We start from the raw sequence: 23,013 nt of genomic DNA, 5'->3' as shown, positions 1-23,013 counted from the left end.
AATTCTCTCTCTTGTTTCTCTTCCTTTGTTCCTTGTGTTTACTTGTTACATGGTCCATGCTAGCCCACCCTGTGGCCCTAGAAGCCGCCTTGCCCATGGCCATGTAAATCCTACATGCGATGGACTGCAGCTGCAAACACAAGCTAACCTAGCCAGATGCTGGACTGGACTGTGCAAATATGGAGTGGAAACTCTGGGCAATGGCTTTAATCCTAGCTCTGATGAATACAAAATGGGACTTTTTCCTTGGTGGGACAGAAGGAGATGGGACCTTGGGAGCTCAGGGGTTTAATTCCACAAAAATAAAATTTTCCATGATACCTCACCCTCTCAAGGGGGCCTCTGGAAATTCTTATTCCAGCAGCACCTCAAGAAACCCACTTCTACCAACAATCAGTAGGGGCACAGAGAACACCCCACTGATAACAATGTTATCATAGGTTATTAGGATTTGAGGAATTTAGCACAGAGACAAGAATTGATAAGCATGGTATCTTCTTTAGGGAACCTAATTCAGTAAGTTCTAGAAATTAAGTTTCATTAGCTGGATATCCATCATGTTGCCAGAGAAAAAGTGCAGCAATTCCAGTGGAGATAGCTGAGCAGGTTAACCTAAAGCTTGTTTCCTGAATCTCAGAAAAATATTTGTGTGTAGGATAATATAAACTATCCAGAAGTATCAGTGTGAGAATGGAAAGGCTACTAGTTTTGCACACAGGCTAAAATAGACTAAAAGAAGGGTTTCATCGTTAGAGACAAACAGTGTGCATCATGGCATTAAGAAGTAGATATCAACTATAGCCCCCAACCCCCAAAGATTAGCCAGGAAGTCACATCTCAGTGATCACCAGCAGAAGACTTGGAATATATCAACTACAGCATTGCACAGATGACAGGGGAGCTCAAAACAAAAGAAGATTCAAGGCCTTCTTATCCCATCATTATGAGAACATTGAAGGACTTGGAATGTCATGAGGCCATCTTAATGGAAATCAGAATAAAACAAGGGCAATTAATTGAAAGGCAAACTATTCATCTGAAAGTGACTTAAATTACTGAAAATAGATTTTTATATATATGGAGATTGTGCCATCAGGTATTGGTAAGTTAAACTGTATTTTATTTACCTCTTTAAAGCCCAGCAAGGGGGGACATTGTGAGTAAATTTGGATCTTTTGTAGACAATGAAAATGCTAAATTTCCTGTGCATGTACATTAGTCCCCCATGTCTGCAGTTTTGCTTTTTGTCTTGTCAGTTACCCATCATCAACCACAGTCTGAAAATATTACATGGAGAATTCCAGAAATAAACAATTCATAATTTTTAAATTGTGCGCCACTGAGTGCGGGTTATGAAATGTCTCTGCATCACACTCTGTCATGCCCAGGACAGGAATCATCCCTTTGTCCTGCATAACCATGCTGTTTTTTCTACTTGCCCACTGTTGGTCATTTGGTAGCTGTCTTGGTTATCAGATCTACTGCTGTGGTATTGAAGCTTGTGCTCAAATAATCTTTATTTACTTAATAATGGCCTGAAAGTGTAAGAGTAGTGATGCTGGAAATTAAGAGATGCCAAAGAGAAACCTGAAAGTGCTTCCTTTAAGTGAAAAGGTATGTACCAATAGGGGAAAAAACACCTAGTATACATAGGATTTGGTACTAACCATGGTTTTAGTCATCCACTGGGGGTCTTGGAACATATCCCCAATGGATAAGGGATGATTGCCATGTAAGGAGTATTATGAGTAAATTTATAATTCTGCTATTACTATGTATTTTCTCTTTAATGTGTAATACCTCTGTACTGCTTTGACAGTAGTAAAATATGAGTATGAAATAAACTTTCTAACACATACCAGAACTTATATAATCAAATACGTATTGCCTTCCTAAGTCATCAGCTATCTGATGACTGACGTCTCTTTAGAGTAACAGTTCATCTGAAATTAGCTATAAAGGCATTTTGTAAGTGCCATAAGGAATGTAGTTACAGTTTTCTGTGGTCAACCCTTGAATTGCTCATAATGTCATCTCTTTCAGCATATCTACCTGTCTACTGGTTATATTTCCCCAGCCATGCATATTTTCATCTTGAAAGGAGAATTAGTGATATCCCATCTGTCTAATAGTCAGGAAAAACAGAAAGTTCTGTTGAGAAGATTGGGGTTTGCAGTTATGGTGATCAAATTTATCAGAACCCTCAGCAGCAGCAGCAGCAGCTACAACATTGCCTGCCATGAATTACAGAGTTCTTTTTGCCAGGAATAGTGCAAAACCATTTACATGTAACTTCACAATATATACAAATGATAGAAATAATTAATAGTGTGCCCCACGTAAAGAAACCAGAAATAGATGGAATAAGTATTTGCCCAATGTAACAAGTTATAAGTGAACTTCAAAGCTGATCCAGGCTGACCTCAGGTCTTTGATTTTAAGAATTTATTTTTTAAGTTTGCTCTTGGAATATTAGCAGATGCCCAAGGTTGAGTAATGCACTCCAGGAAAATACTAGAAAGTTTGAGAAGCTGATGCAAGTGAAATATCATTGTTTTTGTTGGATTATCTTCTAAAAATTTTTAAAACATGCAATTGCTTTCATTTTTCAAAGAAATTTTGAGTGTTCCAGAAGGAAATGCTATGGCTCTGTACCTTGAAGACTATTAGTGCCTTCTAGCTTGAAGTTGGAATGACATAAAACGTTTTATAATGAGTTTCTTAAAAACCAAATCAAACCATCACAACAGCTGGCATTTATATCCTAAAAAAAAAAAAAAAAAGGATTTTAAATATAGGAAAACAAATCCATTTGGACTTTGTAAAGAGTAAAGAAAGAAATGATTCAGAGAGCCATTCTTTGTGTTTTACTTATTGACATTAGAATTAGATCCAATATTTGCCATTATAATAGAAACCTGTTATGAAATGAGAAAATGCAAATTATTATCTTAATGATTGCTATATGAGAAAAATTGGTTTGATGAATTATCAAAAACAGCCTTACAAATGATTTAAAAGAAGCAGTGGGACTTTTAATAAAAAGCAAAGTTCCCTACTTTGTGCTCCTTTTTAACCCTATATTTAAAAACTGAATAATTATATTATTAATTTTGACTCATTGATTTTCTCTAATATGATAAATGCTTATTTCTTAATTATCCTCAACACCCTGGCCCATATTCCAAATTTAATTATATCACTACTTTTAGTTAAATCAGGACACAATGTTCACTTTGATATGACAATGTAAAATTTTTTCTCTGCCAATTCAGAAAGAGTTCTATAACCACTGTTTATTTCCTGTGTAGCCTTTCTTTCCCCTTCCTGTGATTTCTCTCTGTCTCTCTCTTTCTTTCAACTTGCACTACCTGTCTCAAATTGTTCTAAAAACTCAAAAAGCATGAAATATCTTGGGTACCCTTTTTTATTTATAGAACACCTACCTCTCCTTTGGAAATTGCAGTTGTCTGTTTTGAATCTAGACTGATTGCCATCTTTAGGCTCTGCTTTTCAAAGGTACTGGATCACTGATGTCATTTCCTTTGTAACCTTCTCTTTTATGGTTTATTTGCCTACATTGCTAAGCATATAAGTAATTTCCTAATATTAAGATGTGATGACATAAGTTTTCTGATTTCTTACATGTTTGAAAATATTTTTATTCTGGTTAAACATCATTTGCCCTTTTTTATCAATTGATTTGCAGCAATCTCACTTTCATTTATATTCACTTCCCAATACCCCATATGTCTCTCTGTCTCTCATTTCTTTCTTTTGAATATCATAACACTTTATTTGAGTATAATTAGCTCTTCTCAAATTTCTCTGAAAACACTATTTGAGGAAAATGTTGTTTTATGTATCCTGTTCTCTCTAGGCCATGCTTTAGATTTCCCTCAAATGCATGGTGATCATGACTTTCTGTTCACATTCAGCAATGGGACAATGAAAAAAGACCCAGGACCACTGTGTACTTTGCTGTGGTGTATTGATGGGTATTCAGTGTTTCTGCGTGTGACTGGAGGATTGGCCTGGCTTTTACACAGGGATTGTCAAAATGCCAATATGGGAGGAGCATTTTTCCTCAGGGCCATTTTATTTCTCTTCACCTGAGTGGCAGAAGTCAGTGTGTTGTAAAAAGGCTTTACAAGTGTTGGAGGGGAGGGGCCTATGGCTCCAAGTATTATTTCATTCATATTAATGTTTTCTTCCTTATCTCACATTGGTCTTGACTTATTCCTGACATTTCTGAATACTGACCTTCTCCATGGTTATCTAGGGGAGATTATCTTATTTTTGGTTCAATCCTTCTCTATAAAAACTTAAACTGTGTCTTCTTCTGACCCCAATCTCTGGTAAACCCTATTGATCTGCTTTTTGAGACTTTGAAGCTTGTTTAAATGTTTTGTCTCTTAGTGGCACCTCACTTATTCTTTCTTTTGTTGTGGAATTAAACCCTTTTACTTAATTTACTTTCATTTTATTGTGACTTCAGAAAGAGGAAAAGAAATATATGTGATCAATTTATCTGCATCAACCAGAATTTTCAACCCTGTCACTTGGAAAATTAACACAAGCGTGGTACAGAAAGAATGTTGAGTTTACGACTTTTCAGATTTAATATTATGATGGTATGAATTATTTTTCTTTATCTAAATACACTTTGAGTTCTTAGATAAATGTCAAACAGCACAATTATTACTTGAATATGACTAGCATTGGTTCTGCATTTCAAAAATTAAGGTATGATTGTGAGAATGTTTGTGTGTACATTTGCATGCTTGGGATGTCCACTGCTTTAGGTTTCGAGAGTATTTAGAATAAAATATTTTAGAATAGGGAGGGGATTTTATGATTATTTAACTCCCTCTCTTCATACTGAAAATAAAGGAGTAGTGGATATCAGAGAAGATAGCTACTCCAATTTACAAGACATCCATAATAGTTTCAAAACTTAAGTATTCTCACTATTAGTTTTTTTCCTTTATTCTATGAAAGTTCATTTCATATGAATACAGAAATTGCCCAGTTTTATCACAGTTTAATTCATTAATGAAGGTCTAAATCATCTTTGGTCCAAATTTAGATAAATGACAAGCTAATCAATTTTAATTACTTCTTTTTTAGTTATAAAACAATTTTTAATAATAAATGTGTTGATGCATGCATGTTTAATTAAATAAATATTATGCATCTCTGTCTGTATTTGGTCCTGTCATGAGTGAAGTGACTATTTGCTATTCTTGGAGGATCACATGATACTTCTGATAAGAAAAAGGGCATGTGGATGATGCAGCCTCTCACTCTTCCCCACAACACTGGTTTCCCTCCTCACCTTGCTCTCCTGGAGTGTTTGTGCTCCTGTTCTCTTGAATCTCCTTTCTCCAAAGTCATTATTCCATCATGGTATTCCTTATGTGGCAATGGCTTCATAATACATCACTTCAACTAAGCCTTCCTCTCCCCTCAACTTCCTTGGCTTGCGAAGTTCTAATAAGGAGTGTTCACAAATATTCTGAGTCGCTTCTTTCCAGGCACCTGGTAAGGTTGTCCCTCCTGACCCATGAAGGATTGGTCCCAGGACCACTTCCAGACACCCTAATCCATGGATACTCAATTACATCCTATGAGTGAACCAGGGATTGGGGTGCTTTTGACTGGGGCACTTAGGAAGCTTTGTTGTGTTGTTACCATTCTTACTGAAAAAAATTACCCAAATTAAATATGAAACCCCAGCATGTAAGAAATTACAAAATTAATAATGGGCAGTGATGAATAGTCTACCCTTACTGGGTATTTGATGGGGCATCATAGGCTCATTAGAGGTTAATTTATAACTCAAAAATGTGAGGACTGAGTTATAAAATAAAAGACAGACAAAAAAATCATAGTCAACTATTTGTAAATTTAATAATATTAGCAGTTTTTCCCCCTTCAAAGTAATTATTTTATTCTCGATATTATGGTATTAAAACAGGCAGTATAGTAGTGGTGGTTTTGTTTTAATGGAGATTTCTTACAGTGATTTTTTCCCCTAGTAATTCCTTTTACTATTAAAAGGTTCATGTTTATCAACAGCAAATTAATGCTAACCTGATGCAGGCAGAAATTAATGTGATTATATAAATCTTACTGTTCAAATCCCACCATTAAAATTAAGTTTCTCAATTCCATGATCCTGTGGAACAAAATCCTCTTTTCCTCTTACTCAAGATGCATATCAACTCTTTCCTAAAGCCTGTTAAAATGAGTTAATGAGCAACTGAAGAGGAGAGAAGAAATTTCAAACTTGCAAAAGCCTCCTGCCACCAGCTCCCTGACTCAGGCAGAACAGTGCTCCTTCTGCACCCCCTCAGTTCCTGCCACAGATTTGGAGGGAACATTCTGACGTGGAACAAGTGCTCCAGCCTCATTTCGCCGAAATTCTCCAGGGGGCCCAAAGTGGGCCTGCCTGTGGGCAGAGCGAGGTCGTCTCCCCGCGTCGCCGTCACCGTAATCGTAGCCTGAGGGCCATGGGCATAGGTCACCCTCAGCGAGTCCAAGTCCCGGCAGGAAAGGTCCCCTTTCTCAGGGACGCCGCGGGTAACGCAGCCGCTCCTGGGATAGGCCAGTTTCCAGGGCGGAGAACAACAGGTCCCTGTGATCTTAGGACACTAAAGTGGTTCCTCACAACAGCCGCCACCGCCACAGCAAGGACAGAAGCACCACGAGACAGCCACGGGCACACGGGCCTGCAGCCGTGCAGGGGCCACGGAACCGCGGGGGACGCGAGTGACCAGAGCAGCACCACGGGGGAGGGGCTCCCTCAGGCTCCATCCCAATACTAGTGCTTTTTAAAATATTTACATTTTCAACGGTTGTCCATAGTCTCAGAATACATATTAAAATGTACTGAGCTTACACTGGAAATTAAGAATATATTTCTTTTTATCCTTTTTTAAAAATGTATCTTTACTGTTGAAAATATTAGATGTTTTCCTATATATATATACACACACACAAGTACATATACATATGTGTAAATATATATATATACATATATGTGTATATATAACACCATGTATTTCTTTTTTTATAGTAATATGTTTGTAACATATAAATAATTTTGTTACAATATTACATTGATAATAATATTAATGGCCTTAATTACTTTATAAAGTTAAATTATAGTAAAGGAAACATTTAAAAAATGTATGATGTGATGAGATATGACATAATTATCTATAAAATCATTGCCATATGTAAGATGATGAAAATATCCATTGCTCTGAAAGTTTTGCATATTAGAAATGTGTCGCCCACACATTTTGGAGTTATAATTTAGCTTCTCTGTGACATGTAGTCTAGTCAAGTTTTCATGAGCATCTTCACATGACTCCCTGATGACTGTGGAGTAGCTCTCACACTGTGGAACTCAGAAGACAGAAAACAATGTACTTTAACTTCCCCTTATGTGACTATGGGATGATTATTCCATAAAGGTATTCTTTATTGTTATCTTACAGCAAAGGTAGTTTCCACCAGGCAATTCATTGAAAAAACAAAGACAGCCTTGGCCCATGTGGCTAAAGTGTTATAGCATCAGGCAGCACACCAAAGGGTCACCTGTTCATTTCTGAGTTAAGGACACAAGTGTGGGTTGCAGGTTGGATGCTGGCCCTGATGGGAGTTTATGGGGGAAGTAACCAATCTGTGTGTCTCTCACAGTGATGTCCCTCTCTGTCTCTTTCTTTCTGGCTCTCTCTCTTCCCCCCAAATCCCTACCTGCCTCCCACTTTCTCTAAAAATCAATGGAAAAAATATGCTTTGGTGAGGATTAACAACAACAGCAAAGAGAAATGAAAAGGGCAAAGTCATATTTATGAAGGAAGCTAAATATTCACACCAGTTTCAGCTTACCTTGTTTGTGAGACCTGGAAAACCACAGGGTGAGAATGACAGTGACAAGTAACAGCATGTTAGGTCTCCCAACAGTATATTAACACAGATGTTGCAGTGGTGCTGTTTGGGGTTTTAAATCTGCTTCATGAGCAGTTATCAACTGTGACTGAATTAAGTAAAATACCAAGAAGCTAGTACCCTGAAGTCACTTAGTAAATATCAAAGTGCAAAAAGTATTACAAAAGCCCACAAATTACATTAATAATCCACTACCCTTATGATTGTTAAAAATGTATACCATAAGCCCTAGATTAGCTTCTAAAAAATAGGTACATAGTAACCAGCAAATGGTATAAAATGAAATGCTAAAAGGATGAAGCTGATATAAAAGAAGGCAGGAGATTCTGAAGAACACTAACAAATGATGGGGCAAATGAGAAGCAATTGGCAAATGGCATAAATAAATCCATTAATACTAATTGTTGATACTAAATCTAAATTAAAAACCAATAAAAAAGATGAAGCAGAATTGAATAAAAAAGGAAGACCCAGTTATTAGCTATTTGCAGAAAGACCAATCTAAATATAAAAATGTGACTAATTGAAAGCAAAACATTGAAAAATGTAAACCTTGTATGAATAAGTCAAGTGAAGGGTGAGTGGTGAAAGTCATATAAGATATAATAAAATTCAAAAGAGAAACACTAGACAATAATGAAGACTGTTTCTTAATAATAAAATATTCAATGAGGGGATATTGAATTCACTAAGCATTTTCTTTATATTAAAAAAAAATTAGGAAATGAACACTATACTTGGAGATTAAAGATGTTGGCAGACTGAGTGGAATCAACATTGACACTCTCCAGGGACCAAACTGGAATTACAACTAAAATACATAAAAACTATCCTGAATAATCAACTGCAATTGAAGATGAGAAGGAGAGTACCCTCATAACCAAGGATGAAAAATGGAGACCACATAGAGACTGGTAGGAAGTGCAGGGGGGCGAGAGGGCTGGCTGGGCTCCCACAGGCAACAGCTGATGGTCTGGATGGATACCTTAGCTGTGGGAGTTTCCCACTGAGGAGTATGGGGCCGAAACACCAGGGTGGGCTTCCCAGCCAAGAGCAGTAGAACTGAGAAAGGTGCCATATATCATCTGACTGTGAAAAGCAGCCTTGTTTCATTTGGCCAGGGAGAGAAGGCTGGAAATGCAGGCACCATCTTAAAGAGCAAAGAGCTAAGTTTCCTGTGCAACCACTCACCTTGGGCTCCAACAGAGGGAGGGCAAAGTGAACTGGAACTGTGTGAGGAGAATCTAGGGTTTTGGGCTCTGGAGATAGAGCTCAGAGGGCACCCTTCTGGATTCCAGTGCACAGTCATTTCCCCATACTGCAGAAGACATCTTTCTCAGACAGACATTTTGCTGCTTTTGCCTTGGAGGAGAAGCAATTGTCCCACCCAACTGGAAAACCTCTGGCCCTACCCTAAGGAGTTTCTACAGCCTGAGGCTCATTAAAAGAATCAGATTAATCAGCCTGCAGGAAGAGGCAGACCTCAGAGTGCCTTGAGTCTTAACCTGATCTGCTTCTGGACTTGGGCCTTGAAAAAGTAGATATTGGTGTGCATCTTGTGTGTGTCCAAATGCACCCAGGCCCAGCAGAGGAGACCTCAAACCGAGGGTTGTTGATAGTTCCAAACAGGTTACTCAGGGCCAGTCACAAACTGGGTCTGATATTGGCCTGCACCAGAGACCCTCCAAAAAAACTGAGAGTCCTAGGAGATCTACCTAATACATAGAAATACACCCAAATAGCCAGCTAAGATGGGGGGGGGGGGTAAACATGCTCCAAGTGAAAGAACAAGAGAAGTCTCCAGAAAAAGAGCTAAAGGAAAATGGAGATAAGCAAGCTATCACATATAGAGTTCAGAATACTGATTGTAAGGATGCTCAATAGCATGCAAGATGATAGGGAAACTACAAAGGAAATTAAGAATGACATAGCAGAATTAAAGGATATATTGAAAGGAATAAACACACCAGATTAGAGGAAGAAGCTGAGGATCGGATCAGTGAATTAGAAGATGAGGGTAGAAAAAAAATCACTCAATCAGGGATACAGAAAGAAAAAGCAATTAAAAAACAGGAAGATAGTTGAAGGGAGGTGTGGGACAACATGAAACATAACAATATTTGCATCATAGGAGTGCCAGAAGAGGTGGAAAATAAGAAAGCGTTAGAGAACTTTTTCAAGAAATAATGGCAGAAAACTTCCCTAACCTGGTGAAGGAAAAAGTCACACAAGTTCAGGAGGCACAGAGAGTCCCCAAGCAAGAAGATCCAAAGAGGCCCTCATCCAGACACATCATAATTAAAATGCCAAGAATTCAAGACAAAGAGAGAAACTTAAAGGCAGCTAGAGAAAAGCAATCTGTTACCAACAAAGGAGCTCCCATAAGGCTGTCAGCTGACTTCTCATTAGAAACTAGAGGCCAGAAGAGAATGGCGTGAAGTATTCAAGGCAATGCAAAACAAGCATCTGAAACCAAGACTACTCTATCCAGCAAGGCCAGCATTCAAAACAGATGGTGAAACAAAGAGCTTCCTAGGCCCCAAAAAAAGATAAAGGAATTTGTCACCACCAAAGCAGCATAGCAAGAAATGTTAAGGAACTGCTGTACTTAGAAGTAGAAAAAGAGAGAGAAAAACAGGCATGAAGAATTAAAATGACATCAGATAAGTATCTATCAATAATAACCTTAAATGTGAAACAAGTCTCTACAAATTCTTGAAGATTGGAATCATATCAAGCATCTCAGATTCCAATGGTATCTACACTACAGTAGATAACACTACAGTAAAAACACTCAAAAACATTCAAACACATGGAGGCTAAAGAGCATGCTATTAAACAATGAATGGGACTCCAAAAAGACCAAGAAAGAAATCAAAATCTTCCTGAAAACAAATGAAGATGAACACACAACAACCCCAAATCTATGGGACACAGTGAAAGCAGTCCTAAGAGGGAAGTTCATAGCACCACAGGCCTATGTCAAAAAGCAAGAAAAATTTTTAGTAAACTATCTAACCCTACAACTTAAAGAATTAGAAAGCTCCTCTGTGAAGCCTCCCGGACCAGGGCTTTTGTTTACTGGGTTTTTTTTATTATTGTTTCTATTTCATCAGTTATTATTATCCTATTCAGCTCTGATTCTTCCTGACTGAGTTTTACATGATCTCACTCATATGTGGAATCTAAGAAACAAAATAGACTGAGGCACAAAATAGACCCAGAGACATAGAAGCATGGAGCAGACTGCTGAACCTCAGTGGGAAGGCAGGGGTGGGGGAGTGGTTGGGGGGAAATTAATTAAAGAGCTTATAGACACATATGCATCACTCATGGACACAGACAATAGTGTGGTGAAGGCCTGGAGGGGGAGAGGATTCAGGGTGGAGGGGATCAATGGGGAAAAAATGGGGGGCGGGTATCTGTAATACTTTCAACAATAAAGATCACTTTAAAAAAGGTAAAAAGCAGCTTAAAACGTGGGACAAAATTGGAAGAAAACCCCCGCCCTCAGTTGGAAGGCATCGGCAGCAGGGCCTGAGCACTCAGGACCTCTGACTGCAGGGGACCTAGTGAGAGAGGCAGGCACAGTGCAGTGCTTTTTCTCAGAAGTCTGTTGGTGTTGATGCAGTTGGGTGACTGCGGCACAGACCAGAGGAGGTCCGAGGACGCGGCTGCCATCTGCTTAGTTCTCTATTTTCCTTTTTTAAAACATGATTTGCTTGATTTTAGGGAGACATTTGATGAGATAGAAACATCAGTGAGCGAGACATAGCATCGGTGGGCTGCCTCCTGCACGCCCCCCGTTGGGGATCCAGCCCCCAGCCGGGCACGAGCCCCTGGGGGGTGTGGCCGGCAGGACAGGGCGCAGCCGGCGCAGCCACCCCAGCGGCGCCAGGAGCCGAGTTTCTGAGTTTCAGTCTATACTCGCTTAAGGAATCGGTGGGGATTCGGGCTCCAAACACTGTGCTCCAATGTCGACTGCCCGCAGCACCTGCATTTCCACACCGTGCCTGACAATGGGAGCAGCAAGTGTGGGGGCCTCTGCTCTCGGGTGGCAACAGTGTGTCTAAGCCCCCGGGCAGCGCCTGGTCCGTCCCGAGGGGTCTGTCCGGGTCCCGACCGCGTGGCCCCCGCAACGCCCGAGGCTGCTTCTAGGCTGGGCAGCTTCCCCCAAGACAAAGGCGCGCCCCAGCCCCAGCCCCAGCCCCAGCCCCAGCCCCAGCCCCAGCGGCCCTGGCAGCTGCAGTCTTCTGTGGTTTCCCCCTCAGCCCAGGGTCTGGGTGGGATGCTGGCTGGCCCCCCACCGCGAGGGCCTTGAGCCGGGGTTCCCATGACCCCAGGGGCCTGGACCTTCTTCCTCAGCTCTTTGCAACCTGCAGGGAGAGGGGTAGCTCTCCTTTACTTTGTGATCATGAATCCGAGGAAACTTGGCCTTTGATTAACTGTGTTTCTCTGCCATATCGATTGACTGTGGTTGTTGCAGAGGAGAAAACATGCAAACCACAGACTGTCAGGGACTCGAGAATGGAGGGAAGCTCTTGCTGCTCTGAGAACCCCTGAAGCAGCTGTGCCTGGAGCAGGCTCCCTCATCTGTTCTCTTAGGGAAGCCTGTATTTTTCCTTATGCTTGAGCCACAGGGTTGTGGATGGCTATCCATTGCCTGATATCAAAGGTCCTTTTATCATTTAAAAAAAGCTGGCTGTTGTTTTCTTATTGATAAAATAACTGAGTAAATTAACCCCCTGTTTTCAATCCCCTAATTAAAAAATAAACTAATGATGAGAAAAGTTAAAAAAACAAAGAAAACTATCCTTTATCAATATTTAAAAAATATAAAAGAATAAATTTGAGAAAATGCTTGTTAGATTTCTACCCTGAGAATTGCAAAACATTATTGAGAAAAAACTTAAAGACAAATAAATGATAAAGTGCATGATGTTTGTGGATCAGAAGCCTTACTATCATTAAGATGTCAATTCCCCCTAATTAATTTATGCTTTGAATATGACCCTAGTAAAATTCTCTTATTCCACCACAAATCATTGTCAACATGAATCAAAAATTGATGTGGGAATGGCCAGAACAATGTTGAAAAAGAACAAATGGAAGATTTTTAATCCTCAATATCTATATTTATAATAAATATTCTGTATCATGGTTTGGAAGTGTCATAATGATAAACTCATTCACCTGTGGGAAGATGGGAGTTCAGAGAAAACACACCCACATGCAGGTCACTTGTTTCCTGCACCAATGTAATTGAGTTGGGGAAATAAAATTTTTCCTAGGAAATGGTCAGGTAACAATTGGACTTATACAGTACAGTCAAAAACATGAAACCTTGGCCTGGCTCTCATACAAAATAAATAAGTCAAAGTAGGATCATAGTCCTAAAAAATAGTCTTTTATCTTCAGTCATTTGTGCTAGAGCAATACTTTTTAATGAAGTACATATTGGATTTCAGTAATCATCTAAATTTCTAATGCATCCAAAAGATCATTCCCCCTCCCCCCCAAAAAAGCCTGGGGTATGGAAGAGACATGTGAAATGTATATATTGGATCAACGACTCATACATATTACATATAAAGCCAATTCATAAAGCAATAGAAAAAATAAGCAACCAAACTTAAAAATTACAAAAATCACCTAAGAAAACGATACATGATCTCTTCAGTATCAATACACATTTTAGTCAAACAGAAACACATTGAATATAACTACACATTAAAATTCTTACATTTCCATAGTTTTGTAGTTATCCGGATTACCTGGGTCTTTCATGCTTTACTGCAGGAAGACTGAAATGGTTCTATCACTCTCAGAAATTCTTTGGCAAGTGATTTCACATGCAGGTGAGGTCAGTTTTTAAAAGAAATAAGTGTATATTTCCATCAAAGCTTATAAACTAGGTCTCTCATTAGCAGATGTTTTATAATAGCTAATGGTCGGCATCGGGAGAATGGACGACTATTTTTTGTTTTGTCTGGTCCATGGGTACAGCCTGGCAATAAAATGGATGACCTACTACAGTTACACACAACAGCTTGGATGGAAATCACAGACATTTTCTTGAGAGAAAATGCCTTTTGCAAAGATGTTAATAGGGTATATTTCCACTCATCTGAAATTGAAATATAATGAATGAGGGATAAAGGCAGACACTAAAGTCATTTCTGGTCATTGATGTTTCATGAAGAGAACACAGAGCATTTGGTTTGTCACATTTTAATGAGCTGCTTTTGAGAAGTGATCCATTGGTCTCTTAGATTAAAATGACATTTTCCACATAGCACTTAACACAAAATCTGATTAATGAATAAAGATGAGTTCAACCATTCTTGAAAATTAAGTTGAGAAGAATTAGATTAATAATAAAACATTCTAAGTAAATGTAAATATTTTAATTTTAAGACTGCCATATAACTATCATTTTATGCACAAGTGGGATATTCCATTTCCCCATCCACGCATTGTACTCGAAATGCAGACAGTGGTGACACATTATCATATCCAGGTCGACAGACAAATTCAACATGATCTCCTGATGTAGAATACAATATTTTCTTTCTTTGCCATTTAAAATGTATGTTATATTTTTTCAAGGTTTCTTCTTTTACTACGCATATAGCTGAAGCTGTAAAAAAAAGAATATGAAATGTTAAGAAATATACAGCTATTTTCCATAAAATTTTAGACTTTCATGTAGAATCTTCTACACAGATACACGAATTTATTCTCAATCACTTTCCAAACCAACTCATTGAATGGTAGGAGGGAGGTCTGGAAGAGATTCATCAAAGCACTTACATGCATATATGCATAGCCCATGGACACAGACAACAGACAGGGGAAGACCTGTGTTGGGACCCAGGTGAAGAGGGACAAAGGGAAAAATGGGGATATCTGTAATACCCTCAACAATAAAATAAATTAAAAAAACAAAAACAAAAACCCAAACAACAACAACAAAAAGACATCAAGCAGATGTAAGCCATTTAAAATTATTAATGATGCAAAAATGAGGTACTATGTGTAAAGTGTGATCATCCAATGTTATAACTGAAGTTCATAATGCCAATAATATGAAGAGCTTATATTAAAGAATCTTTTGTTCAGGTTCTTGCTTGATTAAGAGATTTTCAAACTTTATTTCTTCACATATTAATAAGTGGGATTCAAGAATTCAGTAGAATCATTTATTATTTGATCAAAATTTGATCATAAACAGCAAAATACACAGATTTTCTCAGAATCCAGGAGAATATGAAAGGACCTATGTAAGCATTTTGGTGGTTCTGACCAAGTGCCATCAGAACATGTTATTTTCCTGTTTCTCTGAAGTACATAGTAGGACTGGCATTGATTCTCCACTGAAGACCCCAGGGCATAGACTCCTAATGGAAGAATGGTGATGTCTCCACTGTCAATATGAGGAGGGGGCCCACATTTTCTTTCAGCATCTAGAAATATTATTTGATATATTGAGACAAAACCATCAGAGAGAACACAGAGGAATGTGCAAATCCAGCACAATATGTAATGTAAAGACTTGTGTGTGCCCAGCTGGGTGAGGCTCAGGAGTTGAGCATCCACCTAGGATCCAGGAGTTCAAGGTTCAATTTCTGCTCAGGGCACATGACCGGGTTGGGGGCTCCATCCCCAGTGTGGCATGTGCAGGAGGCAGCTGATCAGTGACTTCCTCATCATTGATGTTTCTATCTCTCTCCTTCTCCCTTTCTCTCTCTGAAATCAATAAATATATATTTTTAAAAAATTGTGTGCTTCTGAGGAAAGAAAGGATTCACTGGAGAAATTCTAATCATGTAAAGTGGGAATCACAAGGTTTTGTAGCCCTTGCATTGATGGCAGAGTGAAAGTCCCGTAAGCCAGAAAGAACTACATTTGTTTTTCCACATTTTGGTGTAAAACTATTTTTTATAAGGACTAATTCTTGGCAGACACATAGTTCATGGTCACAGAAGGTTCCGTGTACTCTCATACAGCCTATTGCAATGGTTCTTGGGACTCTAGGTATTTAATTTTTATTTCCATTAAAAACAAACAAGCAAACAAACTCTTTGTGCCCTGGCCAGTGTGCTCAGTTGGTTGGAGCAAGATCCCATTCACCAAAAGGCTGAGGGTTTGAATTCAGGTCAGGGCCCATACCCAGGTTTCTGGTTCCATCCCTGATTGGGTTGTGTGCAGGAGGCAACCAATTGATTTTTCTCTCTCACATTGATGTTTCTCCCTCTCTCTTTCTCTCTTCCTTCCTCTCTATAAAAAACAAAAAGAATGAAAAAATTATTTAAAAATTTAAAAGTAAATCAAACTCCTTGCAAAAATTTAAGAAACAAATTTGAAGAAATAACAAGGAGCAAAATAACTTCCTGTTTCAGAATGATGGACTAAGAAGACTGCTTCCTACTCCCTCTCCTAAATAGAAATACAACTTCTGGATAAATTACAGAAACAAATTTAAGAAGACTATGAGCGACATAGAGGAGAAGTCCAATCAGCTGGGGATGTAGGAACTGAATGAGCAACATGGCTGTGAATTGCTTGGGTTTCTTTTTCTCCCAGATGATGAGAGAAACTTTGAACTGCAGAGCCATGAGATTCACACTCAAAAGATGCCCCAAGAAGAGTGGGCTCTCTCTCTAGTCAAGGCCCAGGAAAGGAACAGCCTAAAATCACAGAAAGATTGTTCCCCACAACAATCCCGAAACACGTCTAGGAAAACAAGGAAAAAAACTGCTTGAGACTGCCTACCATATTATATTGACATACAAAAAGTGCACAATAAATATAACTTATCGCCAGTACAATAAATGTTGATGTGATGAATAAACAAGAACCAAATTTCCTGCTAGAGTGGGAAGAGGCAGAAGACTAGATGTTGTTCTACCAAAGGTACTGACTGTGCTTTAGGAATCCAAGTTTTAGGATTCCCAAGTCCAGTACTCAAATTCACCTCTTGCTTTGTTTTCATATAAAAGTATAAGAAGCTCAAGTCTGCTTTACCTAGAATATATTCCTATTTTTCATGTGGTTTCTATTTTTCGTTTTTTTAAAATGTATTTTTATTGATTTTTTTTTTTTAGAGAGTGTGGAAGGTAAAGTGATATAGAGAGAGAAACATTGATGGGCTGCCTCCTCCATGAGCCTTATTGGGAATTGAGGACAATACCTGGACATGTGCCTTGACCTAGAATCCAACCAGTTGCCCTTTGGTTCTTGGTTTGGTGCTTACCGCTGAGCCACACTGCCCTGGCTCATATGCTTTCTTAATGAAGAGTTTTCCATATTACAAAGTATACCCTGGAAAACTAAATTTTAGAGGTACAGAGTTCTGACTCCTTGGATATTATCTTTTGTGCTAGTCTTTAAATGGTACACACTTAACTTTTACCAAGAAAAGGTAAATGCCAAGAAAATTTGTTTGCTGGTCATACGATTTTGCAAATGCGATATTTTAACTATCACTCTATGTAAAATTTAATTTTATTCTCATGGCATGTCAAACAATTTTGCATAATTTCATTATAAGCATGAAGTTTAAGCATTATAATTATATGCTTAAACATATAAGTGTTTTGCAAAGATTTCACTGTGCTCCTGTTGAGTGTTTTCTAATGTTGCCTACATTTAATTTGTGTGAGAAGGCAAAATTATTTTCTAGTGGTTATTCAGAAGTTGGCATAACTACTTAGACAGAATTGGAACCCTGAAACTACAAAGGTACAATAGGAACAACAGCACTATTGCATATAGTTATTACAGCTATTTTTCTATAAAATAAAGAAGAGCCCATCCTGAGTGGCTCAGTGGGTTCAACTTCAGCGTGTGCACCGAGAGGTCATGGTTTGATACCTGGTCAGGGCACATGCCTGGGTTGCAGGCTTGATCACCAGCAGGGGGCATGCAGAAGGCAGCAGATGGATGTTGAGATTGATGTTGATGTATTGATGTTGCTATCTCTTTCCCCCTCTTCCTTCCTCTCTCTCTCAAAATCAATAATAAATTAAAAACACCTATTGAAAATAAAGAAGGATATGGGATCCCAGAGGACAGAGTTGTACTTACATATCTTTTTGCATACAGGTGGGGTGGACCAGCCCCTTTCTGTACATTTGATATGACTCTGATTGATGGGGAGGCTGTAGCCCTCATTACACGTAATTGGTACAGCCTCCTTTTCCTGATGCATCTTTCCTGAAGATGTGGAATGACCATTTTTCAACCATGGGAGGAAGCACTGTCCTGAAAACCCAAAAGATGACAAATGTAAACCTTGCATCTGGATTGGCTCTCAATTTTGAAAATTTACAAACAAATCAAGTGCAAACTTTACTTTCTTAAAAATTAGTTCATGCATGTTAACACATTAATATGTAATGTCATCAGTCATTACTTATACTTAAAAAAAAAATTCACATTTGTAAAGTTCCTTTGGAAATCAACAAAAGGACTGTATTTTTTATTATTTGATCAACTAAATTGCTTTCTAGACTTTCATCTCCATTGTTTACCTCTTTTCTTTTTCTCTATTCTAATTATTTCTTCATTAAGAAATAATGCTTTCATTAAGAAAGGCAGATATAACTCACAAAGATGCAGTGAATAAAAGGGACAAAAATAAGGAAATTAGTAAAAAATGCTTCTTGCATATCCAAAGGAATGTCATATTTTGAACAGATACTACATGTAAAAATGAACTCTCCTGAGAAAAATCTGTGTTCCTACAATTACCAAGGGAGATTGTTTAAATTAAATAGTAGCAGTTAAAGTTATTGACCATTAGGATTTGAAATGAAAAAAATTAGATATTCCACAAATTTGTATCTTATGTTTTGCTGATTTAATTTCTGAAGGATGACATATCTTACTGTTACTGGCTCCACCAGCTGCTGAGGCTGTAATTGTCTAGATTCTGTGATCCCTCCAGAACACCCCTCCCCTTCACCCCACTCACTGAATATGCTGACTAATTCATCTGGGCAATGATGGGGGTGTTTACTCACTGAGACACTTTGGTGTTGGTGACCATCCATTTTGTGTACATACTAGTCGAATCACGCGTGTTTGTGAAGGAGTCAAAAAATTGTTTTTACAGGTGTAGTAGAAATATTTTCCTGTAGGAACTGGGAAGACTGGTTTATGTCCACCTTCCAGATATATATTTCCATGTTTTACTCTTGGGAAACCACAAGATCTTTCTGAAGAAAAAAAAAATAGTATACACTGTGAATGAATACTCCTTCTTTATTTGAATTATCTGTGGATGAATTTACTATTCCATATATCTTACTTTTCCCACTTGTATTCATGATTGGAGAATTGAGATGATCTCTAATTAAGAGTTCAAAGAGATCTGAGGAACTTGTGATGTTTAAGCTTTAAGTTCTTTAGAAGTATTTCCAAGATTAAAATCACTTGGAAAAACACAAATGCTGAGGAAGAGAATGAAAGTGGCTGACTCCAGTACACCTCCCAGATCTGAGACATTTTCTATGTGAGGATGGTAGGACTGCCTCTAGTTCTCCATTCACTTCTTGTGCTTCTTCCAGTGTCTCCTACACACAGGCCCTCAGAAATCTTGGCCTGGTCCAAGCAACATGCTGCATAGGAAGCATGTGTGAACACATATATGTATATGAATACCTGTCTATATGACTCCATAGGACTTTGTCAGTGAAGCAATGAGGAGAATTGGAATATAAAATATTCACAAAGTGAAAAACATCAACAATACTGTAATAAAGATAAAGTTACTAAATTCTGATGAATGTCTCCTAAGCATGTTTATAGGTATGAAAATATACTTGAGTAGAAAATAGAAAAGTGGTTTTCGATGACTACTGTCCATTTTGAAAAATCTGTATGTACCCTGCATTTGTTTGCTAGGGTTGCCATAACAAAGCTGTATAGAATCCTGTCTCAGACAACAGAATTTTTTTTGTTTTTTTTAACTCTAGAGGCTAAAAGTCCAAATCAAAGCATTAGCAGGGTTGGTGGCTTTTTGTCTCTCAAGATGGTTTGTAGATGGATGTCCGACCCCTATGTCTTCACATGGTCTTTCCTCTAAGTGTTTGTGTCTTAATTTCCTCTTCTTGTACGCACACCAGTTTTGTGAGCTTAGGGCTCCCCATACTGACCTATTTTAACTTGATTACCTCTTTAAAGAACCTATCACCATGAACAGTTACATGCTAAGGTCCCGGGAGTTTAAAATTCAACAAATGAATTTTGGAGAAAGACAATTCAACCCATGCCAACTAAATACACAAAGGTGTTTCTGTCCATACAAAATGTTTGTCCAATAAGTGGGTTTCTTTCTCCTGACAAACTTTGGTACAGCCCAAACTACAGGGAATGGAGCTCAAAGGTTACATTTTTTTTGGTCTTTTTTAAAGATGTTTTTAATTTGATTTTTAGTGAGAGAGAGGAAGGGAGAGAGAAAAACATTAATGTGAGAGTGAAACATTGATTGGCTGTCTCCTACACTCCCCACACCTGGGACAGAGCCCACCACCCAGGCATGTGCCCTGACTGGAATCCAACCAGCACCCTTTCAGGGCATGGAATAGTGTCCAACCACCAAGCTAGGCTCAAAGGCTACTTTCTGAAAGCGTTCACTACTGAAGACCAGCGTTAATCTGGAGAGGAATCTTTGTTGTTATTGTGGTGGCCAGTGAAGATTATTGCCCAAATATAATGGATATGAGAGACAAACCCAGCATGCAGCAAGTTATTTAAATGAATTCCTCTTGGGCGGCCAGGCCTGGCTCAGCGGTTGAGCGTCGACCTAGGATCCAGGTGATCGGGGTTTGATTCCTGGTCAGGGCACATGCTCAGGCTGTGGGCTCAATCCCCAGTCGGGGGCATGCAGGAGGCAGCCGATCAATGAATCTCTTATCATTGATGTTTCTATCTCTCTATCCCTCTCCTTTCCTCTCTCCAAAACCAATAAAGATCTAAATAAATAAATAAATAAATAAATAGGTAAATAAGTAAATAAATAAATAAATAAATTCCTCTTGTAGAGTAAGGAGAAAGCATAGAGATTCACAGTGTATTGATAAGTGGTGGGATGAAGTATCCTAAGGCACATTAGAGGTTTTATTTACAGTTATTCAAGAATGAGAGTATCCGATTTTAAAGGAAAATGAGGGATGTTTAAAAGATACAATAATAAAGAATTCAGAAGGATCGTAAAGAAGGAGAAAAATGTAATTGTATTAAAATCTTAGATTCAATTATGCAGTAAATGTTATTAGAATTAATATACAAAATACATTGTTTTTAACAAAAGGTGAGTTAAAGAAACAGCCAATTATATTTGTTATAAGAAACAATTGTTTAATAGTATGATTGCACTGAGATAATATAGAGAATAGGTTTCTATAAATGTGAATACAAATCAGTGAACCATAGAGATAATGCTATGAAGTAAAATAATTTATTTACTCAACACTAAACACTGAACTCAGAAATCTAATAAAAATTTATTGTCAGTCCACTGGAAATGAAGAATACATTGTACTTTTTGTTGAAATAGATATTTCTTTTACCTGCTGCCAATTGGTTGAAATATTAAATTGATTATAATATTAATTCCTTTTCCAGGTTTATTAAGTTATAAGTAAATATAGTACACTGAGTTTATTTAAAATGACCGATTTCATGAGTTTTCACATAGAAATCTATAAAACAATCAGCATATGTAAGATCATGAGAATACCTATTTTTCCCATAGGCTTCCTAAATTTGTGTGAACACATTCAAATATTTCCATATTGGTATTGAGGGTCCCTTTGCTGTGAAACTCAGCAAATACAATGAAACATAACTTATCTTATTTTCCCTTTAGATGAATGTAACATAATCTTCCTCAAAAAGTTATTCTTTATATGATCTCATAATAGAGACTATTCTTACTAGTTGATTCATTAGAAAATATAGACACACGAAAGTAGAGAGGACAAGAGTTACAAGTAAGAGGAAAGCTGAGTGTTCAGCTGTGTTTTCAACTTACCTCCTCCATGAGCCCAGGAAACCCACAGGGTGAGAATGATATTGACTAATAACAACATGTTAGGTCACCCAATGTTATATAACATAGATGTCCCGGTGGTGCTGTTTGGGGTTTTAAGTCTGCTTCATGAGTAGTTATCAAGTGTGACTCTGAATTTAAGTGCACTACCAGGAAGCTATTTTATTGAGATCACTTAGTAAATATCAACGTTCAAAGATGTTTGCAATATCTATAAATATTCATGGATGATTTCACAATCATTTCTTGACTTCATTACCTAATACGTACATTTGCATCTTTCCTTAGATAAGTAATATACTGGCTCCAAAAGTTATTTAAAACAATAAATTTAAAATAAACACTTCCTGAGGATGTGTGAGGTTTTTTCTCAACCAAGAGATTCACATGGGAAAAACTCTGAGTCTATGTCACTGTGACTTTCTCTTGTCCACTGTTGGCCCTTACCCAAGTTCAGTCCTTAAGGGTCTATGAACACCAATGAGTGTATCCACACACTGTACTTTCCTGCCCATAGAAAATCACTGATTATATATATATAGTTTTTGTAAACTCACAATAGTCCACACCACAGAGTCCAAGAATTTCAGCACATTCTTCGCATCCAAATATTCTTAACTAATGTGTTTGAGGCAGCTCTTACTTTATGGTACAATATATTCAGACTCGTGATGGAGAAAATGGGAAGCACAAATTCTAAACTAAACTGAGAGGTAGTTTGGCTAAAACACTTCTGCTCAAATATAAATTAGAGACCAGTCATCAGGGTATCAATTGGACAGGGATTAAGTTTGTTTTTATATGCTTTCAAAATAACTCACTAGAAAATAAAAATTCAGTCCCTATATTTCCTTAGCATCAGGTAAATTGTTCTGTGACCAGATATTATAAGATTTGCAACTTTAAAATCATTGATTATGTTTATCAAATAGCAGAGCAACTCTTAGAATGTAGAACAGTTCACATCACAGGAATGGAAACAAAACAGAAAC

General features: G+C 37.9%; 1 protein-coding gene across 1 annotated transcript; it reads right to left on the bottom strand.

Moving 5' to 3' along the window:
* Positions 1 to 14,399: 14,399 nt before the first annotated feature.
* On the bottom strand, positions 14,400 to 19,295 carry LOC107528792 (complement factor H-related protein 2-like). The gene is made up of 5 exons (XM_087820870.1): positions 19,277 to 19,295; positions 18,990 to 19,184; positions 18,052 to 18,228; positions 15,242 to 15,428; positions 14,400 to 14,535 (listed from the first exon to the last, which is right to left on the bottom strand). Exons 1-5 carry the CDS (start codon positions 19,293 to 19,295, stop codon positions 14,400 to 14,402), a joined length of 714 nt encoding a protein of 237 aa, XP_087676996.1.
* Between the last annotated feature and the right edge of the window lie 3,718 nt (positions 19,296 to 23,013).

The sequence above is a fragment of the Miniopterus natalensis genome, chromosome 10 (assembly GCF_054644295.1).
Source record: "Miniopterus natalensis isolate mMinNat1 chromosome 10, mMinNat1.hap1, whole genome shotgun sequence".
NCBI classification, from domain to species: Eukaryota; Metazoa; Chordata; class Mammalia; order Chiroptera; family Miniopteridae; genus Miniopterus; species Miniopterus natalensis.
Note: the sequence above shows the minus strand (reverse complement) of the source record. Positions and strands in the feature narration are given on the sequence as shown.